Source organism: Bufo gargarizans, chromosome 7, assembly GCF_014858855.1.
Source record: "Bufo gargarizans isolate SCDJY-AF-19 chromosome 7, ASM1485885v1, whole genome shotgun sequence".
NCBI classification, from domain to species: domain Eukaryota; kingdom Metazoa; phylum Chordata; class Amphibia; order Anura; family Bufonidae; genus Bufo; species Bufo gargarizans.
The window spans coordinates 64574067-64596577 of NC_058086.1; the positions used below are offsets into that span (position 1 = coordinate 64574067).

At 49.6% G+C, this 22511-nt stretch overlaps 1 protein-coding gene across 1 annotated transcript; it reads left to right on the forward strand.

Moving 5' to 3' along the window:
- The first annotated feature begins 2552 nt into the window (after positions 1–2552).
- On the forward strand, positions 2553–21384 carry LOC122943769 (syntaxin-6-like). The gene is made up of 6 exons (XM_044301789.1): positions 2553–2692; positions 5031–5200; positions 9691–9785; positions 18053–18115; positions 20607–20729; positions 21249–21384. Exons 1-6 carry the CDS (start codon positions 2658–2660, stop codon positions 21357–21359), a joined length of 597 nt encoding a protein of 198 aa, XP_044157724.1. The 5' UTR covers positions 2553–2657; the 3' UTR covers positions 21360–21384.
- The last annotated feature ends 1127 nt before the right edge of the window (positions 21385–22511 follow it).

Genomic DNA, 22511 nt, shown 5'->3' on the forward strand with positions numbered 1-22511 from the left:
TATTGTGTATACAGACAGTACTTGGCTGTGGTTATTGTGCACACAGATGGTACGCGGCTGCGGTTATTGTGCACACAGATGGTACGCGGCTGCGGTTATTGTGTGTACAGACGGTACACGGCTGCGGTTATTGTGTGTACAGACGGTACACGGCTGCAGTTATTGTGTGTACAGGCGGTATAGGGCTGCGGTTATTGTGTATACAGACAGTACTTGGCTGCGGTTATTGTGCACACAGATGGTACGCGGCTGCGGTTATTGTGTGTACAGACGGTACACGGCTGCAGTTATTATGTGTACAGGCGGTATAGGGCTGCGGTTATTGTGTGTACAGACGGTACAGGGCTGCGGTTATTGTGTGTACAGATGGTACACGGCTGCGGTTATTGTGTGTACAGACGGTACACTGCTGCGGTTATTGTGTGTACAGACGGTACACTGCTGCGGTTATTGTGTGTACAGACGGTACACGGCTGCGGTTATTGTGTGCACACAGACGGTACACGGCTGCGGTTATTGTGTGCACACAGACAGTACACGGCTGCGGTTATTGTGTGCACACAGACGGTACACGGCTGCGGTTATTGTGTGTACAGACGGTACACGGCTGCGGTTATTGTGTGTACAGACTGTACATGGCTATGGTTATTGTGTGTACAGGCGGTATAGGGCTGCGGTTATTGTGTACACAGACAGTATAGGGCTGCGGTTATTGTGTACACAGACGGTACACGGCTGCAGTTATTGTGTGTACAGACGGTATAGGGCTGCGGTTATTGTGTGTACACAGCTGCGGTTATTGTGTGTACAGACGGTACACGGCTGCAGTTATTGTGTGTACAGGCGGTATAGGGCTGCGGTTATTGTGTATACAAAGATGGTACACGGCTGCGGTTATTGTGCACACAGATGGTACACGGCTGCGGTTATTGTGCACACAGATGGTACGCGGCTGCGGTTATTGTGTGTACAGACGGTACGCGGCTGCGGTTATTGTGTGTACAGACGGTACACGGCTGCGGTTATTGTGTGTACAGACGGTACACGGCTGCAGTTATTGTGTGTACAGGCGGTATAGGGCTGCGGTTATTGTGTATACAGACAGTACTTGGCTGTGGTTATTGTGCACACAGATGGTACGCGGCTGCGGTTATTGTGCACACAGATGGTACGCGGCTGCGGTTATTGTGTGTACAGACGGTACACGGCTGCGGTTATTGTGTGTACAGACGGTACACGGCTGCAGTTATTGTGTGTACAGGCGGTATAGGGCTGCGGTTATTGTGTATACAGACAGTACTTGGCTGCGGTTATTGTGCACACAGATGGTACGCGGCTGCGGTTATTGTGTGTACAGACGGTACACGGCTGCAGTTATTATGTGTACAGGCGGTATAGGGCTGCGGTTATTGTGTGTACAGACGGTACAGGGCTGCGGTTATTGTGTGTACAGATGGTACACGGCTGCGGTTATTGTGTGTACAGACGGTACACTGCTGCGGTTATTGTGTGTACAGACGGTACACTGCTGCGGTTATTGTGTGTACAGACGGTACACGGCTGCGGTTATTGTGTGCACACAGACGGTACACGGCTGCGGTTATTGTGTGCACACAGACAGTACACGGCTGCGGTTATTGTGTGCACACAGACGGTACACGGCTGCGGTTATTGTGTGTACAGACGGTACACGGCTGCGGTTATTGTGTGTACACAGACGGTACACGGCTGCGGTTATTGTGTGCACACAGACAGTACACGGCTGCGGTTATTGTGTGCACACAGACAGTACACGGCTGCGGTTATTGTGTGCACACAGACGGTACACGGCTGCGGTTATTGTGTGCACACAGACAGTACACGGCTGCGGTTATTGTGTGCACACAGACGGTACACGGCTGCGGTTATTGTGTGCACACAGACAGTACACGGCTGCGGTTATTGTGTGCACACAGACGGTACACGGCTGCGGTTATTGTGTGCACAGGCGGTATAGGGCTGCGGTTATTGTGTGTATAGGTGGTATAGGTACACGGCTGCGGTTATTGTGTGCACAGGCGGTATAGGGCTGCGGTTATTGTGTGTATAGGTGGTATAGGGCTGCGGTTATTGTGTGCACACAGACAGTACACGGCTGCGGTTATTGTGTACACGGCTGCGGTTATTGTGTGCACACAGACGGTACACGGCTGCGGTTATTGTGTGCACACAGACGGTACACGGCTGTGGTTATTGTGTGCACACAGACAGTACACGGCTGCGGTTATTGTGTACACGGCTGCGGTTATTGTGTGCACACAGACGGTACACGGCTGCGGTTATTGTGTGCACAGGCGGTATAGGGCTGCGGTTATTGTGTGCACAGGCGGTATAGGGCTGCGGTTATTGTGTGCACACAGACAGTACACGGCTGCGGTTATTGTGTACACGGCTGCGGTTATTGTGTGCACACTGGTCGCACAGCCTCCGTCGCTCCCACTAATCCCCTCGTCTCTCCCGGCCGCTCCATGCTGAGGACACAGGCTGGAAGTGACGACATCCGGGGCGGCCCGTCCTCGTCTCCAGCGGGTGTGAGGGGAGAGCGGGGAGAGCCATAGACAGCAGCCTGCTGGTAATAGAAGCGGACACCGGAGCGGGGAGGAGAGCGGGCCGGCGCCATGTCTATGGAGGATCCGTTTTTCGTGGTGAAGGGGTGAGAGCGGCGCTCCGGCCTCTGTGCGCCCGTGGCGGGGAGATGGTGACCGGCTGAGGCCATTGTGTGATGGTTGCCATAGGACAGAATGGAGGCTGGGAGGGCCGGAGAGTGAGGGGATTCCTACAGGTGGCCGGTCCTGAGGACATGAGGAGACCAGGCCATTGTCCTCAGCTCCAGACCCGCTCATACCAGTGCTTACCGCCAGTAGCCACCACTGACGGATATGATGCGCCATTGACGGAGGACCACAGTGGGGGAGATTTATCAGAACTGGTGTAGTTGCCCGTAGCAACCAATCAGATTCCACCTTTTATTTTTCAGAGCTCCTTTGGAAAATGAAAGGTGGAATCTGATTGGTTGCTATGGGCAACTAAGCCAGTTCTACTTTCCACCAGTTTGATAACTGGCCCCCTTGTGTATACAGTACACGTGTGCTCTCCGTGGTCTCCACTTACCGCTCAGGTATCCATTGACTTTAATGTATGCATTCACACGTCAGCGGTTTTCCAAGGACTGCGGTGACAACCACAGAAGCTTGCACAATTTTCGGCCATGGTTACAGATCCCTCATGCACAATTTAGTCTTTGGACCCGTGAAAACCACGGACCAAAAATGGATAACATCCGTGGTTGGTCCGTGGTTTTCACGGATGGTTGCTAGAGAGTGAAAAACAGACACACGGATTCCACACGGAGATCTTTATAGATGAACCACTGACCATCTTGTCCCTCTTACGATTTTTGGACAGAGAAAATATCTGGCCAAAAATACTGAACACTTGCCGAAATGCCGGATCCGGCATTAATTTCCATTGAAGTGTATTAGTTCCGGTTCCGGATCCGGCATTAAGTGTTCCGGATCCGTTTCTCAGGATGACACCGGAGAGACGGATCTGGTATTTCAATGCATTTGTCGGACAGATCTGCATTCGGATCCGTCTGACAAATGCTATCCATTTGTGTCCGGATTGCCGGATCTGGCAGGCAGTTCCGGCGAATGAACTACCTGCCGGAATCCTCTGCCGCAAGTGTGAATTTACCCTTAGGCTACATGCACATGACTGTTGTGTGTTTTGCGGTCCACAAATTGCGGATCCGCGAAACACTGATGGCGTCCGTGTGCGTTCCGCAATTTGCAGAACGGGAAGGACAGCCTTTAATATAATTGCTTATTCTTGTCCAGGACAGTTTTGTTTTTTTTTGCGGACCACGGAACGGAGCAACGGATGCGGACAGCACACGGAGTGCTGTCTGCATCTTTTGCGGCCCCGTTGAAGTGAATGGGTCCGCATCCAAGCCGCAAAAACTGCGGCTCGCATGCGGACCAAAACAACGGTCGTGTGCATGAGGCCTTCGTGCCTCTTCATAAATTAGGCACATCTGTGGCCGTCCGTGCGCCTAGAGTAAAAAGGACGCCAGCCCCTGGCAGGTGTAGTTTTTGGATAACATTTGCGCCAGTTATCAGCACGGTCCCTGTTATGCCCAATTGGCATATAAGGCACGAACCAAAATTGTCGCACGGCCGGTCAGAAAAGGGGACTTTCGCCACTTTTTGCTTCCAAAAGTGTTGCAAGTCCGTTCAATTTTTTTTTTTTTGCGAAACGGCCATGGGGACATATGGGCACGGGGTCATTTCCATTTTTTGTGGCCACATTGAAGTGAATGGTTTCACATATGGGCTTCCAAAAAATATATTAAAAAGACGACAAAAAAAAATAAGTTTGTGTGTTTGAGCCCTAAAACTAATGACAGAAGGAGAGAGGATCCTGCCCATAAGAGCTTACAGTCTTGGGTACTTGTGGTCCTAGGCAGGCCCTCGAAGTGGAGGCCAGTTGGCGTGTGCCAGTAGTTTAGGTTATCCTCTATCTATAGTACAAATTGGAGGGGGTCTTACTGCTGGGACCCCGACCGATCACTGGAATGTGGGCCTTATACTCTTTTGCCCCCCTGATATGAATGGAGCGGCAGACTGGGCGCACGCACTGCACCCCCATTCATCTGTAGAGAAGTGGAGCACAGCACTCGGCTACTCCCAGAACTTCCATAGAGATGAATACAGCAGCAGTGTGCATACCCAACCTGCCGCTTCATTCATTTCGGGGGTGAAGGGGGGCCCTCTTCTCTTGATCGGTGGGGGGCCCAGCAGTGCAGTGTAATTACAGCTTCTTCTGCCATTCATTTGAATGGTAATTACACTGCACCGCCGCATTGCATGGCGAAACTGAAAACCCTCATCATTACTGGTATGGATCCCGTGTTCTTATTCCAGGAGACTGAATTTTCTGTGTTTTTTTTTTTTTGTTTTTTTTTTATATATATTTTTTTGTCATATTAGGGAGGTGCAGAAAGCAGTGAACACGGCCCAAGGCTTATTTCAGAGGTGGACTGATCTCCTCCAGGACCCCTCCATTGCTACTCGAGAAGAACTGGACTGGACTACCAATGAGCTGCGCAATAACCTGAGGAGCATTGAATGGGATCTGGAAGATCTTGATGAGACCATCAATATCCTTTAGTGTCGGGGAATTCTGAACATTATGTTACTTCCAATAATAATAATAATAAGTGATGTAGGGGTTGGAAATGATCCTTCCTTGCTTTGGGATAGTAGTGGGACATGCAGATAATTTCTCCCTAATCAGCCAGCGTTGCCTGCAATTTCAATGGACTTAATGGGGGTGATTTATCAAATATAGCAACCAATCAGTTTTCATTTTTCACAGCTCCTTTGGAAAATGAAAGGCGGAATCTGATTGGTTGCTATGGGCAACTAAGCCAGTTCTCCTTTACACCAGTTTGATAAATCTCACCCAATGTATTTATTTTAACCACTTATATACCGCTGATATATTTCACAGCTCTTTACAGACATAATCACGCCTCACTGTCTCCAGAGGAGCTCACAATCTAATTTCCCCGATCAGTATGTCCTTGGCATGCGGGAGGAAACCCAGACAAACTCCATGCAGATGTTATCCTTGGTCAGCTTCCTACCCAGGATCTCAGTGCTGCAAGGCACCAATGCTAACCACTGAGCCACCCTCAATGAAAGGCAACAGAGCTGGATTACAGAGGTTTCTGTTGGTGGTTTCATCATGGATATCATACACTATGTCAATCACTGCTAAGACCTAGTTCACACTTCAGTGGTTTGATCAGTGATTTCCATCGACGATTGTGAGGAGCCAAAACCAGGTGCAGGTCAAAAACACCTAACAGGTGCAGATCTTTCCATTATAGCTTATCTCTGTGTAGGCTCCAATCCTGGTTTTTGGCTGATAAAAATCACTGACTAAACACTGACGTGTGAACTAGGCCTAATCCATACAATTCCCACAGCAGTGAAAAACTCCATGTACCCTGTGCCTTGTAGAGGAGACGGCAGTAGTGTTGCTTCATTAGGCTTAATTGAACCTCCAGATTTTGACAGTGAAGTATAAGCTTTAAAGGGGTTTTCCCATCTCAGACAATAGGGGCATATCGCTAGGATATGCCCCCATTGTCTGCTAGGTGCGGGTCCCACCGCTGGGACCACACCTACAATAAGAACGGAGCAGGGAAATTAACGGAAGGCTCACTGCACATGCGCAGTCAACCTCCATTCATTTCTATGGGGCCGCCGAAAATAGCCGAGCTGGCTCGGCTATTTCCGTCTGCCCCATAAAAATGAATAGGAGCAGGGGCCACGCATGCGAAGTGCGCTCCCGTTTACTTCTATGGGAGCAGCACTTGGTGGTGGACGGACCCCGGGAAATCCGGGGTCCTCCAGCCACAGCTCTCCCCGCTCCGTTCTTGTTGTAGGTGGGACCTGCACTTATCAGACAATGGGGGCATATCCTAGCGATATGCCCCCATTGTCTGAGATGGGAATACCCCTTTAAGGCCCCAGTCACACGACCGTGTTTTTGCTCCGCATCTGATCCACGTTTTTTGCGGATCAGATGCGGACCCATTCATTTCAATGGGGCTGCAAAAAATACGGACAGCACACCCGTGTGCTATTCTTATCCGTATGTCCGTTCCGCATTCCTGCAAAAAAAGCATAGAACACGTCCTATTCTTGTTACAATTTGTTCACAAAACAATGGATGCAACACGGACCTCATCTGTATTTTCTACAGAGCCGCATTTTGCAGAGCGCAAACTACGTACGGTCATGTGAATGCAGTAACTGATATTTTAACAAACTGGCCTTATTTGCTTGCGTGCTGTCTGTATGTACAACAGGTTGCTACTGTATTTTGGTATGGATTCGATCTGGAGATCATTGCAGACAATGAATTGTACCATTGTCTCTGGTGGGTCCCAGATCCGTGTCTTACGTGGATACACTGACCTAACAGCCATATTCAAAAGTCCTCTGTGTGTTGCAGGCACCACGTGGACGATTTATAATACAGATGTCTGAATAGGCCCTAACCCAGATTTCCTGATCGCATGCAGTAAACCGTTACCTATAGTTTACTGATGGGACCCAGGCACTAGAAAGTCAGGCTATAATAGCCTATTGGAAGCTGTATAACAGCCAAATTCATTTGATTGCCCAGGATATATTTTGGATGGCTCCCCCTCCAAGCAGGGACACTTCCATTACTATAATAGGTATTCTCCCAATATTTCCAGTGCATGTCCAAGCAGTGACTGGGGAGAGCAGACTACCAAGAGACGACCCCATCACATAATGAAACGCATAGTAGAAGATGTAGCTGGAGCATTAAGACGTGATGTGTCTCCAGGAAAAGGACACATGGTGGGAGTCTCCATCAGCTGCTGAGATGTAGGTTGCAGGTTGACAATGCTACAAACGCCATTTGTTTAATGCTGGGTTTACACTCCATCCAGCCGCCAATTATCGCGAAGGAAGCGTTCCTACTTGACATTTGGCTGCTTGTTCAGCGGAGGTGAAGAGTACTGTTTACGTGCAGCGATCTCCTCCACTGTATGAGGCCGAATCATGGCGGCTGCTATCTCTCGTCCTCATACAGCGGCATTCTTTCTGGACGGCACAGCACCGCTCAGACACCACGATCTGCCGCCCAGAAACACTCATTTAGGCTCCATTCACGCGTCCGCAAGTGTTCTGCGGTCCGCTAATTGTTCTATTTTTTTGCAGAACGGAAGTGCGGATGCGGACAGCACACTGTGTGCTGTCCTCATCTTTTCCGGCCCCGTTGAAAATGAATGGGTCCGGATCCGTTCCGCAAGGTTGCGGAACGGATCCGGATCCATTTTGTGGACTTGTGAATGGACCCTTACATGTACAGTCGTGGCCAAAAGTTTTGAGAATGACACAAATATTAGTTTTCACAAAGTTTGCTGCTAAACTGCTTTTAGATCTTTGTTTCAGTTGTTTCTGTGATGTAGTGAAATATAATTACACGCACTTCATACGTTTCAAAGGCTTTTATCGACAATTACATGACATTTATGCAAAGAGTCAGTATTTGCAGTGTTGGCCCTTCTTTTTCAGGACCTCTGCAATTCGACTGGGCATGCTCTCAATCAACTTCTGGGCCAATTCCTGACTGATAGCAACCCATTCTTTCATAATCACTTCTTGGAGTTTGTCAGAATTAGTGGGTTTTTATTTGTCCACCCGCCTCTTGAGGATTGACCACAAGTTCTCAATGGGATTAAGATCTGGGGAGTTTCCAGGCCATGGACCCAAAATGTCAACGTTTTGGTCCCCGAGTCACTTCGTTATCACTTTTGCCTTATGGCACGGTGCTCCATCGTGCTGGAAAATGCATTGTTCTTCACCAAACTGTTGTTGGATTGTTGGAAGAAGTTGCTGTTGGAGGGTGTTTTGGTACCATTCTTTATTCATGGCTGTGTTTTTGGCCAAAATTGTGAGTGAGCCCACTCCCTTGGATGAGAAGCAACCCCACACATGAATGGTCTCAGGATGCTTTACTGTTGGCATGACACAGGACTGATGGTAGCGCTTACCTTTTCTTCTCTGGACAAGCCTTTTTCCTGATGCCCCAAACAATCGGAAAGAGGCTTCATCGGAGAATATGACTTTGCCCCAGTCCTCAGCAGTCCATTCACCATATTTTCTGCAGAAGATCAATCTGTCCCTGATGTTTTTTGGGAGAGAAGTGGCTTCTTTGCTGCCCTTCTTGACACCAGGCCATCTTCCAAAAGTCTTCGCCTCACTGTGCGTGCAGATGCGCTCACACCTGCCTGCTGCCATTCCTGAGCAAGCTCTGCACTGGTGGCACTCCGATCCCGCAGCTGAATCCTCTTTAGGAGACGATCCTGGCGCTTGCTGGACTTTCTTGGACGCCCGGAAGTCTTCTTAACAAGAATTGAACCTCTTTCCTTGAAGTTCTTGATGATCCTATAAATTGTTGATTGAGGTGCAATCTTAGTAGCCACAATATCCTTGCCTGTGAAGCCATTTTTATGCAACGCAATGATGGCTGCACGCGTTTCTTTGCAGGTCACCATGGTTAACAATGGAAGAACAATGATTTCAAGCATCACCCTCCTTTTAACAGGTCAAGTCTGCCATTTTAACCCAATCAGCCTGACATAATGATCTCCAGCCTTGTGCTCGTCAACATTCTCATCTAAGTTAACAAGACGATTACTGAAATGATCTCAGCAGGTCCTTTAATGACAGCAATGAAATGCAATGGAATGTTTTTTTGGGGATTAAGTAAATTTTCATGGCAAAGAAGGACTATGCAATTCATCTGATCACTCCTCATAACATTCAGGAGTATATGCAAATTGCTATTATAAAAACTTAAGCAGCAACTTTTCCAATTTCCAATATTTATGTAATTCTCAAAATTTTTGGCCACGACTGTATGGATCAACGGGAGTTTCACCCAATGAACAAGCGTTTGCATCGTTCATTGGGTGATCTGCCGTGCCTTTAGACGGGCAGATTATCGGGAATGAAGATTCATAGGAACGTCTGTCTTGACAGTCGGCAGTGTAAACCCACCTTAACTTTTCACAAAGATTTCTTTAACTCCAGTCACGTATTGTAGAAGCCAATCCCCGCAAGTTCAGTCTGAATCCTGCAGAGATGCGGCAGAGAAAAGCTTTCATCAGTGAAACGCGGCAGTGTGTTAAGGTGAGAATCACAGGTTAGATTACCTTATACCTGCAGCTCACGTGTGAAGTGGTCAAAAAAGGCAGCTACATTTCTATAGTATCCTTCACGGGCCTGTATACAGCATAGTCTGTTGGGCCAGCTCAACCCTCAGTTCTGCTGTGTGCTCACTTCTACAGTGTTACCTGTGGGTCTTACGGAAGTATAGCAGATGTTATTTGCAATTTATATAAATAAAATGATATATATATATATATATATATTTTTTTTCTTCAGGGTGAGTAAAAAGTCGCAGGACACCCTTTTATTTCAGAAACAAAAGGGAAAATAAATATCTTAGTACCCAGCAAGCAATGGGTGAGGGGGGCCTATTTTATAGGCTATGTCTGAAACATGGCCGACATCTTGAAAGCCGCCATTTTGGATCAAGGGCAAATTTTTCTAATGGCAATGGGGTCATGTAGCATAGCAAAGAAGACCAGTATTTTTCTCAGAAATCGATTGCCGCAATCAGATTTGCAATATATCTTGTGGTTCAAAAGATCTCAACACAGAAAGTTCAAAACCTTAAAGGGAACCTGTCACCAGGATTTTGTGCATAGAGCTGGGGACATGGGCTGCTAGATGGCCGCTAGCACATCTGCAATACCCAGTCCCCATAGCTCTGTGTGCTTTTATTGTGTTAAAAAAAACGTTTTGATCCATATGCAAATGAACCTGATATGAGTCCTGTGTCCTGAGAGGAGTCCAATTTTCTGAGGTCAGCACCGCCCCCGGGTCCTCCGAATCTCCTCCTTGCTGCCTGACGTCACAGAGCTGGAGCACCGAAATCTCGCGATGCACGAGCTAGCCCATGCGTAGTTCGTTCCCTGTGCTGATGCCAGCACAGGGCATGAACATGATGCCGACACTCCGCATACGCTAGCTCGCGCATCTTGAGATTTCGGCGCTCCAGCACTGTGACGTCAGCCAGAAAGGAAGCGCAGAGAGCTATGGGGACTGGGTATTGCAGATGTGCTAGTGGCCATCTAGGAGCCCATGTCCCCAGCTCTATGCACAAAATCCTGGTGACAGGTTCCCTTTAAAGTTCTTTGTTCAGCACCAGGGACAACACATTGAACACATTAAATAGCTGTGCATCACAGGGAATGTTCCCAATTGCAAATTTCTGTGTTGATAACTTTTAAACCACAAGAGGTATTGCAAATCTAATTGTTAAAATGGATTTCTGAGAAAATTCTGGTTGTTTTTGATATGCTACATGACCCAAGATGGAGGCCATTTTCCAGACGTAGCCTAAAAAATAGGCTCCCTCACCCATTACTTGCTGGTGTATTCAGATATAAAAAATTTTCCTCTTGTTTCTGAAATAAAAGGGTGTCCTGCGACTTTTGACTCGCCCTGTGTGTGTGTATATATATTATTATAGCAGAAGGACCCGGCTTCACACAGGTATATTTAATCTATTTAATTTAATGTTTCTGTGTGTCGTTAAAAGATATCGACAGTATCTCCGATAAGAGTGATCCCTACCCCTTAACACTGACTCCCCCCAAAGTTCCCTGCCTCCTTAAAATGGGACCCTTACTGCAGCCCATCCCTTTAACAGTAACCTCTACAGCACCCCGCCCCTTAAAGGGATTCTGTCGCCAAGTTTTAGGCTATAGAGATACGGACATGCACGGCTAGATCGCCGCTAGCTTGTCCGCAATATACCGATCCTATAGGGCTGTGTGCTTTTATTTTCTTTAAAAAAGGATTTTAGAGATATGTAAATTAGTCTTGTAAGTAGGGCTGCAGTAAACGAATATTTTTGTAATCGAGTATTCTATCGATTATATTTCTCGATTCATCGAGTAATCTAATAAGAAAAAGCTACTTAAAATAACGTACGTAATTAGGTATGTATAAAGTTATTGGTTTAGAGAGGGGTTAATGAAGGCACCTCCAAGGTGCTTCCATTAACCCCTCCAAACCAATAACTTTATACATGCCCATTGGGTTTGGAGGGGTTAATGGAAGCACCTTGGCATTAGGCATGTATAAAGTTATTGGTTTGAAGAGGTTAATGGAAGCACCTTGGAGGTGCCTTCATTAACCCCTCTCTAAACCAATAACTTTATACAAACCAAGGTGGTGCCTGCAGCCTCCATTAACCACTCTCTCTCCATCTGCCTGCCCCCAGCCTCTGATCTGCCTCCCCCCTCCAGCCTCTGATCTGCCTCCCCCCCAGCCTCTGATCTGCCTCCCCCCCAGCCTCTGATCTGCCTCCCCCCCAGCCTCTGATCTGCCTCCCCCCCAGCCTCTGATCTGCCTCCCCCCCAGCCTCTGATCTGCCTCCCCCCCAGCCTCTGATCTGCCTCCCCCCCCCCCCCCCAGCCTCTGATCTGCCTCCCCCCCCCAGCCTCTGATCTGCCTCCCCCCCCAGCCTCTGATCTGCCTCCCCCCCCCCCAGCCTCTGATCTGCCTCCCCCCCCAGCCTCTGATCTGCCTCCCCCCCCCCAGCCTCTGATCTGCCTCCCCCCCCAGCCTCTGATCTGCCTCCCCCCCCCAGCCTCTGATCTGCCTCCCCCCCCCAGCCTCTGATCTGCCTCCCCCCCCAGCCTCTGATCTGCCTCCCCCCCAGCCTCTGATCTGCCTCCCCCCCAGCCTCTGATCTGCCTCCCCCTCCAGCCTCTGATCTGCCTCCAGCCTCTGATCTGCCTCCAGCCTCTGATCTGCCTCCAGCCTCTGATCTGCCTCCCCCCTCCAGCCTCTGATCTGCCTCCCCCCCCTCCAGCCTCTGATCTGCCTCCCCCCCCCTCCAGCCTCTGATCTGCCTCTCCCCCCTCCAGCCTCTGATCTGCCTCCCCCCCCTCCAGCCTCTGATCTGCCTCCCCCCCCTCCAGCCTCTGATCTGCCTCCCCCCCCCCCCTCCAGCCTCTGATCTGCCTCCCCCCCCCTCCAGCCTCTGATCTGCCTCCCCCCCCCCCAGCCTCTGATCTGCCTCCCCCCCCTCCAGCCTCTGATCTGCCTCCCCCCCCAGCCTCTGATCTGCCTCCCCTCCAGCCTCTGATCTGCCTCCAGCCTCTGATCTGCCTCCAGCCTCTGATCTGCCTCCAGCCTCTGATCTGCCTCCAGCCTCTGATCTGCCTCCCCCCCTCCAGCCTCTGATCTGCCTCCCCCCCCTCCAGCCTCTGATCTGCCTCCCCCCCCTCCAGCCTCTGATCTGCCTCCCCCCCCTCCAGCCTCTGATCTGCCTCCCCCCCCTCCAGCCTCTGATCTGCCTCCCCCCCCTCCAGCCTCTGATCTGCCTCCCCCCCCCTCCAGCCTCTGATCTGCCTCCCCCCCCTCCAGCCTCTGATCTGCCTCCCCCCCCCTCCAGCCTCTGATCTGCCTCCCCCCCCTCCAGCCTCTGATCTGCCTCCCCCCCCCTCCAGCCTCTGATCTGCCTCCCCCCCCCTCCAGCCTCTGATCTGCCTCCCCCCCCCCCCTCCAGCCTCTGATCTGCCTCCCCCCCCCCCCCTCCAGTCTCTGATCTGCCTCCCCCCTCGGGTAACGCAACCCTCCCTCCCCAGTATTAATCATCGGTGGCCACAGGGTCCCCCTCCTCCCCCCCCTCATTGGTGGCAGTGGCAGTTCCGATCGGAGCCCCAGCAGTGTAATGCTGGGGCTCCGATCGGTTACCATGGCAGCCAGGAGTCACGCTACTGAAGTCCTGGCTGTCATGGTATGTTAGTGAGCAGAGAGCAGCGCATTATACTCACGTGCGCTGTGGCCGCCGGTCGCTCCTTCTCATAGGTCTGTGCGGCGCATTGCTAATGCTGTAAGCATTAGCAATCCGCCGCACAGACAGAAGAAGGAGCGACCGGCGGCCACAGCGCACGTGAGTATAATGCGCTGCTCTCTGCTCACTAACATACCATGACAGCCAGGACTTCAGTAGCGTCCTGGCTGCCATGGTAACCGATCGGAGCCCCAGCATTACACTGCTGGGGCTCCGATCGGAACTGCAAACTGCCACCAATGATATATGTGGGGGGGAGGGGGACCCTGTGGGATATGGCCGGCAGATTCATTGGTAGTGCAGTGGCCACAGTCCCTCCCCTCCTCCTCCTACGTCCTAGACTGGTCTTCAGCGGCAGCCGCGCACAGTGGGGAGGGAGAGACTCCCTCCTCCTCCTCCTCCTCCTCCTCCGCTGTGCCGGCCGCTCAGTCCTGCCTCTCTGGCCTCCGGAGGACACGGAAGCGGTGAGTGAGATGCTTAATTTCACTCCCGCTCCGTGATCACGTGATTTAAACGATTCCTCGATGCAGGGAAACTGCATCGATGAATTTTTTGACTCGATTTAATCGAGTTATTCGAATAATCGTTTCAGCCCTACTTGTAAGGTGACCAAGGGGCTGTACGAACCTTCCTGGTGCCCAGCCACGCCCGCCTGTAAAGGAGCCCAGCACCGCCTATGTCCTCCGAATCTCCTCCTTTCGTCATCGATAGATAGCCGTAATCTCGCGAGCCTAAAACGTGTTGACAGAATCCCTTTAACACTGACCTCCATAGCAGACCGTCCCCTTAACTGTGACTTTCACCGTACCCTGTCCCCTTAACAGAGACCTCCACAGCGCCCTCCCCTTTAATAGTGACCCCCCCCCAGTACCCCGCTCCTTTAACAGTGACCTCACAGTACCCTGCCCCTTAACAGTAAAATCCACAGCGAACGCACCTTTAACAATGACCTCCGCAGTACCGTCTCCTTAAGGCTCGATTCACACGTCAGTATAATGGGTCCGCATCCGTTCCACAAATTGCGGAACGGGTTCGGATCCATTCATTCTCTATAGGGACGGAATGGATGCGGACAGCACACTATGTGCTCTTCGCATCTGCATTTCCGGAGCGCGTTGCCAATCTTCTGGTCCGCGGCTCCGGAAAAAAAATAGAACATGTCCTATTCTTGTCCGCAATTGCGGACAAGAATAGGCAGTTCTATGTGGTTGCCAGCCGGGTGTATTGCGGATCTACAATGCACTACGGATGTCTGAATGGACCCTAACAGTGATTTCCACAATAACTCGCCCCCTTAACAGTGACCTCCACAACAGCTGTGCCTCTAACAGTGACCTCCACAACAGCTGTGCCTTTAACAGTGACCTCCACAGTCTCCCGCCCCCTTAACAGTAACCTCCACAGCAGCCCATTTATTTCTGACCTACACAGTACCCCGTCTCGTTAACTCGCACATAAGCTGTCTTATACTAAGAATAGGGCTGCAGCTAACGATTATTTGAATAATCGATTAGTTGTTGATAATTTAATCGATTAATCTGGAAAAAACACCAAAATTACAAAACAAAGAGGTTTATATGATTTTACTTCAAAAATTATGTCCAAAGGCCATATTAAAACAAATTGTGGATGGCACTGTTATGGGGGATCTGTGGATGACACTATTATGGGGGATCTGTGGATGGCACTGTTATGGGGGATCTGTGGATGGCACTGTTATGGGGGATCTGTGGCTGACACTATTATGGGGGATCTGTGGATGGCACTGTTATGGGTGAGGGGATCTGTGGATGGCACTGTTATGGGTGAGGGGATCTGTGGATGGCACTGTTATGGGTGAGGGGATCTGTGGATGGCACTGTTATGGGTGAGGGGATCTGTGGATGGCACTGTTATGGGTGAGGGGATCTGTGGATGGCACTGTTATGGGTGAGGGGATCTGTGGATGGCACTGTTATGGGTGAGGGGATCTGTGGATGGCACTGTTATGGGTGAGGGGATCTGTGGATGGCACTGTTATGGGTGAGGGGATCTGTGGATGGCACTGTTATGGGTGAGGGGATCTGTGGATGGCACTGTTATGGGTGAGGGGATCTGTGGATGGCACTGTTATGGGTGAGGGGATCTGTGGATGGCACTGTTATGGGTGAGGGGATCTGTGGATGGCACTGTTATGGGTGAGGGGATCTGTGGATGGCACTGTTATGGGTGAGGGGATCTGTGGATGGCACTGTTATGGGTGAGGGGATCTGTGGATGGCACTGTTATTGGTGAGGGGATCTGTGGATGGCACTGTTATGGGTGAGGGGATCTGTGGATGGCACTATATAGCATCTTATGCTATATGTGTCATCCACAGATCCCCCCCCCTCCCCATAACAGTGCACAGATCCCCCCCTCCCCATAGCAGTGCACAGATCCCCCCCTCCCCATAGCAGTGCACAGATCCCCCCCCTCCCCATAGCAGTGCACAGATCCCCCCCCTCCCCATAGCAGTGCACAGATCCCCCCCCTCCCCATAGCAGTGCACAGATCCCCCCCTCCCCATAGCAGTGCACAGATCCCCCCCTTCCCATAGCAGTGCACAGATCCCCCCCTCCCATAGCAGTGCACAGATCCCCCCCTCCCCATAGCAGTGCACAGATCCCCCCCTCCCCATAGCAGTGCACAGATCCCCCCTCCCCATAGCAGTGCACAGATCCCCCCCTCCCCATAGCAGTGCACAGATCCCCCCCTCCCCATAGCAGTGCACAGATCCCCCCCTCCCCATAGCAGTGCACAGATCCCCCCCTCCCCATAGCAGTGCACAGATCCCCCCCTCCCCATAGCAGTGCACAGATCCCCCCCTCCCCATAGCAGTGCACAGATCCCCCCCTCCCCATAGCAGTGCACAGATCCCCCCCTCCCCATAGCAGTGCACAGATCCCCCCCTCCCCATAGCAGTGCACAGATCCCCCCTCCCCATAGCAGTGCACAGATCCCCCCCTCCCCATAACAGTGCCATACACAGATCCCCCTCCCCACAACAGCCCCGGCCCCGCTGCTCACAGCAGACTATTCTGGCAGTAACTTTTACTCAGCGCATCTTTATTACCTTACAGTGAAGCTCGGGTAACAGGCAGAGCGGGCGGCGGCGTAACGTCACTCACTCACGTGCTCCGCCCACTTTATGAATGAAGGAGGCGGAGCAGGCGTGTCACGTAAGTGACGTTACGCCGCCGTCCGCTCTGCCTGTTACTGGAGCTTTATTGTAAGGTAAAATAAAGATGCGCTGATTTAAAGTAAACCGCCCGCATAGCAACGAATCGGCGAATATTCAATAACTGGATTCATCAACAACTAATTCCGTTATCGAATATTATCGATAGTCGATTAATCGTTGCAGCCCTAACTAAGAATGTCCTTCGTTGCCTATAGCAACCAATCAGAGCTCATATTGATGACCTGTAGCAAAATAGAAGCTGAGCTGTGATTGGTTGCTATATGCAACCTGATGAATATCCAGGCTAATTGTCACAACAGCCAACGGCTGCCGGAGTTTGGCGCTTAGGTTACTAATCATATTTTTTGGCTAATAATTGGAAAGCGCAGGGTAAAAATTTCCACTCAAAACATAGTTTATGACATTCCCCGAGTCACAGGAGGCGGCTGTGCAAAATGTTGTGATTGTAAATGCGGTGGTGCGGATTCCTTTAGCGGACATACTTACACACACTCGGCCTTATATATTAGATATAGGTCAGCCACATACACTTAGATGTGTCTTAGCTGCAATACTAGCTGCTGCCTATGGAGAGGGGTGGTGCTGTTTCTGGGCTCATGCAAGCTCTTTTAGATATTTCTAAGAATACACTGGCAGCCACAATGTTATTATAATGGACTGTAATAGTGTGACCCAAGAACATATACACTCACTTAAAGGGGTTCAACCCTGAACCCGGACATATCCCCATTTTCACCCAGGCAGCCCCCCCTGATATGAATCGCGCAGGCCAAAGGCTTTTTATGAAGATGCAGTGACATACCGGGACCTGTAAAACTGCTAGGGCAGCACTAAAGCCCGCCCATCAGTGCCGGTGACGTCACCGGCAACACTGCTAGGCGGAAACCTCCTCCTAGCAGTGTGAAAATATAGATAAACAGCTCGATACCGTGCAGGGCAAGGGAGAGCATCGGAGCATGAAATGTTTATGTTAGAGGGGGGAAAATGGGGATTTGTCCGGGTTCACCTCCCATTGACAGGAACACGAAGTTTATTCCTTGACCGTTATTACCAAATTTACATATCTTAAATAAAAATAAAAAAAGTGCCTTTCAGATCTGCGCTGCCTCTGCATGGATCTCACATACTGCACTTTCTATAGACCCATACATGAGCAGAGCTGATGAAAGCCGAATGGACCGAGCGCTCTGATCAGTGCTTCTGCCCCTTTGTGCATGTGTTATTTTTTTTTTTTTGTTACAGAGGTTTAGGCCACCTTTTTGGCCAATAACACATTTTTTCCTATGTGTTCACGTACAGGAAATGAAGGATCAGATGACCACTCCATCTGTTCAAGCCCTAGCGGAAAAAAAGAACCGGCAGGTGAGGGGCTGGGTTTTTTGTCGCTGTTTGTTTAGTGACGTGCTGGTCTCCTTGGTGAATTGGAAGCGGTCACGCTGTGGAGTATGGGTGTAATACACCACTTTCGGTGCTCTCGGGTTACACGTTTCTCTGTGTGAGTCACAGAATCTTGAAGTAGTGAAAATATGTGACTCTACCAGTCTAAAGAGCGTGTCCCCTCTGTACCGGTAGATCCAATCAAACATTTGTAACGTTACATATATACCGGATGTAATCACAGCAGTTCCTGGGGCTGATGAATCTAATTTCATATACACTAGGGCCTATTTCATAGGAAACCCATAGATTAATTTCTGAAGCTGTAAGGAATGCTGAAGATGCCCTCGCGAGCACGCTCACCACTGACCCATAATAAGTAGTAGTCACTCGACTGGAAAAAAAACCTCGCTCAGCAGTCCAATCTGTTGTCTGTGTTAACAGTCGTCTTGCATATTGGCCACCCACATTTTTCCAGTTATACGGATACCGGATTTGCCTTTGTGTCCAATTTAAGAAGCAATCAATGACATTACTAATGGACTTGTATGGCCCCTTTCACACCAGCGAGTTTTCTGCGCAGTTGCAATGCATGATGTGAACGCATAGCACCCACACTGAATCCTGACACATTCATTTCATTTTCACGCATCAGTTCTGTGTTGCGTGAACAACGCAGCATGTTCTATATTCTGCGTTTTTCACGCAGCCCTGGCCCCATAGAAGTGAATGGGGCTTCAGGGAAAAACGCATTGCATCCGCAAGCAAGTGCGAATGCAATGCGTTTTTTACTGATGGTTACTAAGAGATGTTGTTTGTGAGCCTTCAGTTTTCTTATCGCGCGCGTGAAGAACGCATCAAAACGCATTGCACCCGCGCGGAAAAAACTGAACGCAGACGCAGACAAAACTAACTGAACTTGCTTGCAAAATGGTGCGAGTTTCACTGAACGCATTCGGACCTTATCCGTCACGCTCGTGTGAGAGAGGCCTATGTCTTCCGGCCCCCTCTTTTAAAGTGCAGCCAATCATATGACATTAAAGGGGTTTTCAGAGATTTTTTTTTTTTTAATGATAACCTATATCCTGAGGATAGGTCATCAGTATCTGATCAGTGGATGTCTGACACCCGGGCCCCCACAGATCAGCTGTTTGAGGAGGCAGCAGCGCTCCTGTGAGCGCCATGGCCTTCTCTCAGCTTTTCCAATGACGTCACGTTCATTGTTCACATGGCCTAGGAGCAGCTCATCCCCATTCAAGTGAATGGGGTTGAGCTGCGACATCACGCACAGCCACTGTAATATGTACAGCATTGTGCTTGCTAACAAGGAAGGAGGCAGCATCGCTGCTTTCTCAAAACAGCTGATTGGCAGGGGTCCTGGATGTCAGACCCCCACCGATCAGATACTGGTAACCTATCCAGAGGATAAAACAATATAAAAAATCTCAGGAAACCCTCAGAAAAAAAAAAAGCAAAGTGAACACAGAAAGTCTTGCGTAATCCTCACAGTGTGTTGCCACCCTCAGGCACCATTCACACGTCCGTATAATGGGTCCGCATCCGTTCCAGAACGGGTGCGGACCCATTCATTCTCTATGGGGACGGAATGGATGCTGACAGCACACAATGTGCTGTCCGCATTACTTGAGCGCGCCCCCGATCTTCTGGTCCGCGGCTCCGGGAAAATAATAGAACATGTCCTATTCTTGTCCGTGATTGCGGACAAGAAAAGGCATTTTCTATGAGAGTTCCGGCTATGTGCGGTCCGCAAAACACACACGGATGTGTGAATGGGCCCTTAGTCTGTAAATTTGACTTGCTATAAACTGGCCATACATATGACATAAATGTCGGCAGGTTCTGACCGCATCATCTGTTTGGAAACGGCTCAACAACTTGTATCCTGGATTATAATAGATTTGATCCTTTATTCCCTGGGGTAGCACCCGAGTGGTAGGACAACCATTTGCCTCCTCTATGACTGTAGACGTGCACACGTGGCCTGGACGAGGTTCAAGGTTGTAAGCCATTCTGCAGAGATGCTGTCTACAGTGTACAACTAGCTTATTGTCTATCGTACACGTCAAGGTTCTTCTCCTCGATATGACTGGGATTGAGAATCGGGCCGTTAGCCGGTGGAGGTATGATATTTCAGAAAGGCCGGATGGTCTTTCAGAGTAGTAAAGACGGATTATAAGCTTGCTGCCTGAACAGCAGACATACTTGTCCACGGAGCTCCATTCTGATGCAAGGATATGGAAGAAGCTGAGCCACTTACTGGGCAGGGTGACTGCTATAGATATGGAAGTGCTGGAGAACCAATCTGTACCGGATCTTTTAATTTCTGTCTACCACTTTGTGTAGAATGTCATGCCGTATATACCGGCTGCAGGTAGGCAGCGTTTTTATTTCATTAAATGTATTTTTTTTTACATTGAGGGAATAAGAAATATTAATTGCAGATATAATTCTTCAGGCGCTCTTAGGAGAAGGTGCAAGACCAGGCTGGAAGTCAGAACCGGACAAATACAATAAATTGGATCAGGAGATCCAAACGGCCAACACGCGGTTTCTTGATGGACAAGTGACGCAACAGCAGGTAAAGTGCAAGATCTCGGCGGGCAGGGAAGGCTTGGTACATTGCTTTTTCTGATTGAAGAGCAGCTCTGAAGTGCATCACTTCTGTGATTGTATTTGATAGGTTAATATTGCAGTAACCCAGCACTTATTATCGTCTGTTCACTGACCATTTCACAGGCACAGCCATACACATTTTGGCCATTCTATTCATTCAAACTGCTTATACACATTCAGTGAACCTGTGCGATGGATGAACAATCTTTCTGGGAATGTTCTTTCCCAAAAAAAAAAAGATCTTTCATCCACAATTTCTTTTTAAAAGCGAGATCTTTCGTCCGACTATCAGATGAAAAATGTAAACAAAGCCAATGGTGATGGCTTGTCAGGCTAGTGAGAACTTTCATGGTTAAATTTCACCCAGTAATCATTTTGGTTGAATTTGACCATTTTGATCAAATTTAGACAAATGTGTGTGGATACCTTTGCAATTCATACTTGTAAAATGTCATTTCCACCCCCCCCCCCCCCCTTCTATTAGATGATTGTGGAGCAACAAGATGAAGAGTTACAGTTGGTCTCTGGCAGCATTGGCGTGCTGAAGAATATGTCACAACGCATTGGCAATGAGCTGGACGAGCAGGCAGTGTGAGTGTCTACAGGGTTTGGAGATACGATGACTTGAGGGTGTATGTCTTTAATCCAATGTTAATTTCACCAAACAGATGTCTTAAAGGGGTTGTCTCATCATAGACAATAGGGGCATATCACTAGTATATATCCTAGCGATATGACCCCATTTGTCTATGATGAGACGACCCCTTTAAGTAGTTTCACCACTGCAGATCATTGTGTATACAGTGACCATATAGATAGGACCATGTTAAAGGGGTTATCCAATACTAACAAAATGTCACAGTAAATATACTTACCCCGCTCCCTGCACCATTCCTTGTCCCCGCACCGCTGCTGCAGCTTCTCCCCGTGCACGGATGAAAACATCCTTTGTCGAGGGGAGCAGCCAACGGCAGACGGGGGCAAGCCTCCCTAGCAGCGCGGGTGACGCTAGGGAGGCTCATCCCCGTCACCGCCTGCCATTGGCTGCCTCCCCCCCCGGACACTGGATTGGGACCAGGAGCGGCGCGGGGAGCAGGGTAAGTATATTCAATGTGAGGGGCCTGGCATATGGGGCACATTTTTATAATATTGGATAAACCCCTTTAATCAGAATTGCATGTGACAAGTCAAACATATGACGTAAGGTTAAAGGTGTTGTGCAGTGGCGTAATATTGAGGACTTATCCTCAGGATAGGTCATCAGTATCAGATCCCAGGAGGCCGACTCCGGGCAGGCCTTGCCGACCAGCTGTTTGAAGGGGTCACGATGCTCCTGTGAGCACTACGTCCTCTTTAAAGTTTGCCTGCGTGCCATCTCCTATTGCAGCAGCAGCGCAGTGTAATTACAACTGCACTTGTACTGCGCTGCCGCCTGAGGATCGTTCATCAATATTACGCCGTTGCATAACCCCTTTAACAGCTACGTTACCTATTGCCCAAAAGTGAAACCTATATAACAGGCAACTGCGAAAAACCCGCAGACTAGACTAATTAGTTTCCTATGCTTCTGCATCCATTCCCATTCTTCGGTGCCCAGTGCCCATTAAGGACGGGGGCTGCTTACGTCTGACGACATCACTTTTGCACAATGGCTTTAAAGGGAATGTCTGTACTACAGTTGTGAAGCCTTTTGTTGAGCTCCATCTGTCAGGAAGTCAGCCATATAAAGCTCCTTTCATTGATCCTT